The sequence below is a fragment of the Gadus chalcogrammus genome, chromosome 11 (genome assembly GCF_026213295.1).
Source record: "Gadus chalcogrammus isolate NIFS_2021 chromosome 11, NIFS_Gcha_1.0, whole genome shotgun sequence".
Taxonomy (NCBI): Eukaryota; Metazoa; Chordata; class Actinopteri; order Gadiformes; family Gadidae; genus Gadus; species Gadus chalcogrammus.
In genome coordinates, this window is record NC_079422.1 from 22,866,743 (window position 1) to 22,873,081 (window position 6,339).

The 6,339-nt window shown below is 41.9% G+C and overlaps 1 protein-coding gene across 1 annotated transcript; it reads left to right on the plus strand.

Annotated features, from left to right (window-relative positions):
• The first annotated feature begins 1,055 nt into the window (after positions 1-1,055).
• On the plus strand, positions 1,056-6,339 carry LOC130391798 (B-cell receptor CD22-like). The gene is made up of 7 exons (XM_056602075.1): positions 1,056-1,187; positions 1,964-2,019; positions 2,456-2,836; positions 3,196-3,468; positions 3,684-3,977; positions 4,971-5,252; positions 5,343-6,339. The coding sequence occupies exons 2-7, from the start codon at positions 1,968-1,970 to the stop codon at positions 5,651-5,653; spliced, it is 1,593 nt and encodes a 530-aa protein (XP_056458050.1). The 5' UTR covers positions 1,056-1,187; positions 1,964-1,967; the 3' UTR covers positions 5,654-6,339.

The window sequence follows — 6,339 nt, forward strand, 5'->3', positions numbered from 1 at the left end:
TTTAGTCTCCTTTTTTTCACATGTGAATTGGTATTCAAGTGGCGTAGAATATTCCCGTTGGCCAAGTCTCTCTGTTCTGATTCTCACTGTTGGCGACAACCAAATTGAAATCAGTACGACAAGAACACATGGCTCAAAAGAGCGCTTTTTGTAGTCCATCTCCGGAAAATTGTAGTTTTAACGCTAGAGACTTACAATAGCAAGGGGCCGTCTGCTACATGGAGCCCAAGAAGGGGTCACTCTGACCAGGAAGAGGCACAGAGGGGCTGCCGGAGACGCACTGGAGCTACGGGCCACGACTTAAGAGAGACCCTTTCCTCTATGGCAACAGAGGACGTCAGGCAGGCAGCCACCTCTGAGAGGCTCCATCGGAGCAGGTCAGAGGGGCGGCGTCAAAAGCCATCAGAACCCACATCACACTCGCCTTTCAGCGGAGTTGGCAACCACCAGAAAAAAAACAACATCCTCGAAATGTATCCTTATACGGAAGTAGTTGAGTTTTTGTATCTAACATCCATTTCCCCCGTTTAACAACTTTACACATTTGTGTATAAGGTAGCGCGTTGATGTTGACCAACACTTTGTGAAAAAAGTAATTCTGCGTTTTAATTGGAACGTTTAACAACCGTTTAAGAAAAACGTTTTTTGTGAATAGTTCCAAATCGAAACAAACTATAGTCTACATTGCCCACATTGTGAATTAAAAGTATAATCCTTAATAATCTTTAGTCCCACAGTCCAACGTTACACAAGCCTTGGCTAGCTTTCTTACAGTTAATCCATTAGACTCAATTCAAAAAGAAAGACCCTATGAATAAACATAGCTGTATCTTGACTTAGACACACATTTTACTAGATGAATATCATTGGCTAATACTTAACCAAAACATGGATCATATAAATAACATACAGGTCTGTCTTAATATAATCCCTATGACTTTCTGCTTCAGTCTGAATGGTTTGTAATTTAGTTTACCGCCCCATATTAATAACATATATTTTTTATATTTGGCCCAAAATCAACAGTATTAATCTATTAAAGGTATATAATTCACACTCAGGCCACTGCTGCTGCTGTGTCTATGTATTTGGTAGAGACAGTAAAGTGCTCCTCTCTGTTGATAAGCCAGAGAAACTCTGCTTCCTCTTTCAGTCTGGACCAGAGATAGAGAGAGAGACACCCAAAGGTAAGAACTATTCAACTGTAGAGCTGCACTCTAACTCAAAGATTTTCACGTGTATTAATCTGAATGATTGATGTCAAATGTAGGCCTTCAATGTATATTCGCTGTAGATCAGCCTAAAAAATATAGCACTATGCATGTACGGTACAATTATAATTATTTTAAGAAAATTACTAAATTATGATTTTGTTAAATAATTGAAAAGTCTTGTTTTTGGGTTAGTTTGCATTTTTGTTAGGTTCTTCTTGTGACTGAAGGATGTGTGGATATATACATATACGTATGTTATCAGTGTTGTAAATATGCTATGGGTGTGGTGTCAGTTAGGCTTGACCTGTGAAGCAGAACTTTGTTCACTTTTTTTTTGCATCTGCACACCAAAGTTTAGAATAACAGGAAACAAACGTTTTTTTCAATAAAGATAACATTCAATTGCTCAGAAATACAGACTAGACATTGTTAATGTGGTAAATTACTATTCTAGCTGGAAACTGCAGATTTTTTATGGAATGTCTACATAGATGCACAGATGCCCATTTCCAGCAACCATAACACCTGTGTTCTAATGGTACATTGTTTAGCTAATCGTGTTAAAAGGCTTATGGATGATTAGAAAACCCTTTTTGCAATTCTGTTAGCGCAGCTGAAAACTGTTGAACAAAAGTGTGAGTTTTCATGGAAAATATGAAATTGTCTGGGTGACCTCAAACTTCTGAACGGTAGTGTATATGTATACATACATTAGAGTCAATGAAGCGATCAGAATCTTCTTGTTTCAGAACCATGATCTGGTGGACTCCCATAGTGGTGGTGGGACTTATGCTGCTTGTAAGAGGTAGGAAAATAAATAAGTGCTAGTACTTTAAATGCTAGTACTGTTGTCCTACCTGTGTTATGGATCTAATTATATCTATATACATTTTGAAATGGGCTTTTTAATTCAAGCACAGCTAGGTGTATACAAATATGTTCATGTTCTAAATGTTAGAGCTACATCAATACATAAAGACTACTACAGGACAAGAGTTATATTAGAACATAGAACATACTGGTACAGTATGAGAGCTGTGTTAGTAAATAGTAGAGTATAAGAGCTATGTTAGCAGATAGTACATAGAGGTACAGTATAAGAGCTTTATTAGTACATGCATGTCGTAAATACTTATACAGTATAAGAACAATAATAATACATGTTAAATACATGTACATGTTACTTGTACATGTAATGTAACATGTAACATGTTCTATATCTGCATTTTTCTTCCCTACAGATTCCTTGTGCCAAGAATTTAGCTTTAAATTGATGGAAACTAATGTGACTGCCAAAGAGGGCGAGTGTGTTCAGATCGAATGTACCGGTTATGGCTATATCGGGGATACATCTCCTACCTGGGTCTGGTTTAAAAATGCAAACTTCAATGAGACATCGAGAAAATTTCAAGGCACAGTGGTGTATAACAGCAGCACCAAGAAGGTCCATCAGGACTTTGAGGGCCGGGTGACGGTCGGGTCATCCAAATTCCCCTACCGCAACAAAAAGTGGGACCTTAAGATCTGCTGTCTCCGCATGAGTGACAGTGGTAACTATTCTTTTAGATATGAAGGTGTAAAGCTTTTTCACACAAAGCCTGCGGCGAAGCTTCAAGTTAATGGTAAGTGGAAGTTATATATATATATATAAATCAATTGCTAAGCACTAACCCTATTCCCATTATATTTCTAAATGTGTGTTTTTGAGTTGCTGTTATTTCAAACAACATAAACCATGTATATACATATATGTGTGTTTATATGTATATATATATATATATATATATATATATATATATATATATATATATATATGGGTGTGTATGTTAATGTTTGTGTTTTTGTGTTAGAGTGCAATTATGTATGATTGTGTCTATAGATATATATAGTTTACTATAGCTAAATCAGACTATATTGAATTAGTTTCGATTAGTTTCTATGTATCATACAAAACCTAAGTCTTTCCCCCTGTTGTTTGCAGAAAATCCATGCAAAGTCAGTTTTCAGACAAGTAAAATATATTTGAATGAATCTGACGAGGCCGTCTTCACCTGTTCAACTACATCGAGTTCGTGTGGCAAGCGACCAAACATCACAGGGCTCCCGACGCACGCCCATTTGAATAGAGATAGCGGTACAAGCACAGTGGCCACGCTCACGGTCGTCTCGACGGACCACCAAACAGTACTGTCGTGTGGCGTACCGGGGCTCATCGACGAGTGTGTCCGCCAGAACATCACCCTGACGGTACAGTGTAAGTCCTCAAACATAACTCGCTCATCGATACATGACTCTAGCTGTAGATTACAATTCATCCATTCACCCATCCCCTAGATTACAGTGACATGCTTCATCCATTCACCCAGCCAATCAGCTCTTTGCCAGAGTTTGCCAGAACTGGGGCGTTTTGTATTATTTGATTATACTTGTGATGAGTGCAATATTAAATATTCGATGTTCCTACATCAGACACTCCTAGGAAGCCCGTTCTATCTGGGACAGGGAAAAATGTGACTCTGGGAGAGTCTCTAACACTGACCTGTTCAGCTGAGGCGTTTCCTGCCCCGACTGTCTACACCTGGTTCCTCCACAAGGACTGGAAGAACGAGACCACCCACCCTCCAGGGTGGCTCAACGGGACCTCCAACGACCGGCTGGAGATCGAGCGTGTGACGAGGGCTCACCACGGCTGCTACCATTGCAGCGCCTCCAACCTCCTTGGACGAGGGGAGGACAGCAGTAGCTACTGCGTCGAGGTACTCTGTAAGTATGCCCCCCAGGCCCTAGGTATATGGGTGGAGGTGCGTGTGTGGGTTTAATATTTATTATCATACTGTTCGTACTTATCGTGCTGTCCATCAATGCTGCTCTTATCCGTTGTACCCATCTCACGCTGCTCACACCACATTAGGTCACTTTAACTTTGCTGCTGTATTGCACTATATGACAATCCATATTCAAAATTATATTAAGATCCCCGTCAAAGGGTAGAATGTCGGGGGTCTTAGGATCGGCACAAAAAGGCAGCAGGCAGGCAAAAGATTACTTTGATTCCATTTATTCTCACACAACTGAGGTTATCGGACTGCACAGTATAGGGTCCGCCTTCTAGCTCCTCCCCTTTGCCACTAACTGCTAGACAAACCCCCGATATTGGTAGGCCTACATACCACACCTGTCATCCAAGAAATATGGATTAAACTGGTTAGAAAGATACTTATAATAAATCACTCCATCAGGCCTTATGGTTATTATTCCTGTATGGACACATGCCGCTACATACAAAGTACATGTTACGAGAAAGATAATTGAATTAGCGAAGCTTTCGCGCACGCCCGCGCACCATATAGCTGTCCCCGGGGGGGGGCGCACTTCCTAGAAGCAGCATGGAAAGCACAGCTGACGACGGCGGTGAGCAGTTGTATTTTTACGCCTCAATAAGCAAACGCGCTACACAATCACATAATTCCTAAATCAAGACATTATGCAGAAACCTGATTAATCTTTGACCTCCACAACACAGAGTTTTACCGCAACTGATTAATTGACTGCAATGTGAGAGAAATGTATTGGTGCGGCCCTAATAAGGACTTGTGAGGACGCTCACATAGCCGCGGCATCACAATCCCCATACACATTTTGTTGTCTCTGTACTTGTACTCTGCACAACCATAATACAGTTGAATTTGTGTCCTTTCTACTTCTGAATCCGGTCTACCTTCTACCTCCTGTATACTTTCTACTTCCTGCCTACAGTTGCTCCCGCCCTGCCGGTTCTGTCTATGGTAAAGTTGGCCACTGAGGGGGAGGAAATCACTATCCACTGCAATGTGGAGAGCTGGCCCCTCCCCTCCAGCCTGAACCTGTCATGGAGCTCCGCCAAAGATCCCAGCATGCATCACCTCCTCCACCGTGTCTCCAACGCAGCCTCACTGACCAAGAGGCTCAATGTGACGTCTGCCTCGGCCGGTCGCTACACCTGCAGAGCTCAGAACACCCAAGGATCCAACCAATCGGAGACGGACTTAACGGTCAACTGTGAGTTGTGTTCGCTATGTATTAACAAGTATGTTAGTCGTATATATATATGGATAAACAGCTGTCTTTGATCCTTCTACCGTTCTCTAGATGCTCCTCAGAATGTGAGTGTTAAAGCGAAGAGTTTGGAACTGACTGAGGGGAATACCCTGGAGCTGTTCTGTGAGGCCAAGTCCTTCCCTACTGTCAGCAACTACAGCTGGACCAGGACCAGGACCAGCGCCGGCCAGGAGGAGGTCGTAGGATCCGACCAGAAACTGAATCTATCGCCGGTCACTTCGGCCGACCATGGGCGGTACCGCTGCAGGGCCCAGAACCTAGTGGGAAGCAGAGTGTCCCGAGAAGTTGGGGTGACAGTGAAATGTGGTTGCACCATCACCGGCCTCGATATTAATAGCTGATATAATCTCTCTCGCCTCTCTCGTGACATTTGATCGAAATACATGTGATGTGAACAATTAAGATTTGTGATCAGATTCTCGTTTCGGCAAAACATAAAAAATATGCTAGGTAAAATGCTATTTAGGTCCGATCCCAGTGCGAGTCAGTTTGGGGATTAGTCCTGGGTGCATTTGGGGGTTAGTCCTGGGTGAATTTGGGGCTTAATCCTGGGTCTATTGTGGGCTAGTCCTGGATGTTTTGGGGTATAATCCTGGGTGTATTTGTTGGTTAGTCATGGGTGTATTTGGGGGTTAGTCGTGAGTGTATTTGGGTTTAGTCCTGGATGTATTTTCAGAGTTTGTCATGGGTGTATTTGGGGGTATGTCCAGGGTTTATTTGGGGGTTGGACTTGGGTGTATTGCAGAGTAAGTCATTTATGTGTTTTTTTACAGTTTTGACACAATAAGCGTAATGCTATCAGAAAGCATGGGGTAGCTCTTCAACTCCTTCCGCGTATTTCTACCACTAAAAAGTTTTTTTAAAACAAATTTGCCCTGATTTGACCTCCTTACTAAAACTATAAACTATTGGTCATCATATTTGAGGTAGTGTTTTGCTCCATGAAACACTAAACGTTTTTCTGTCCCTTTTTTTTTTTCTGCGATTGATCCCTCCCTAGATGCTCCCAAAAGTGTAACAGTATTGA

Bases quoted from the DNA above. Each gene is read 5' to 3' on its own strand.
- LOC130391798 (XM_056602075.1), top strand. From the start codon at position 1,968: ATGATCTGGTGGACTCCCATAGTGGTGGTGGGACTTATGCTGCTTGTA. The intron at 2,020-2,455 runs GTAGGAAAATAA...TCTTCCCTACAG, and splicing joins ACTTATGCTGCTTGTAAGAG to ATTCCTTGTGCCAAGAATTT. The intron at 3,978-4,970 runs GTAAGTATGCCC...TCCTGCCTACAG, and splicing joins CTACTGCGTCGAGGTACTCT to TTGCTCCCGCCCTGCCGGTT.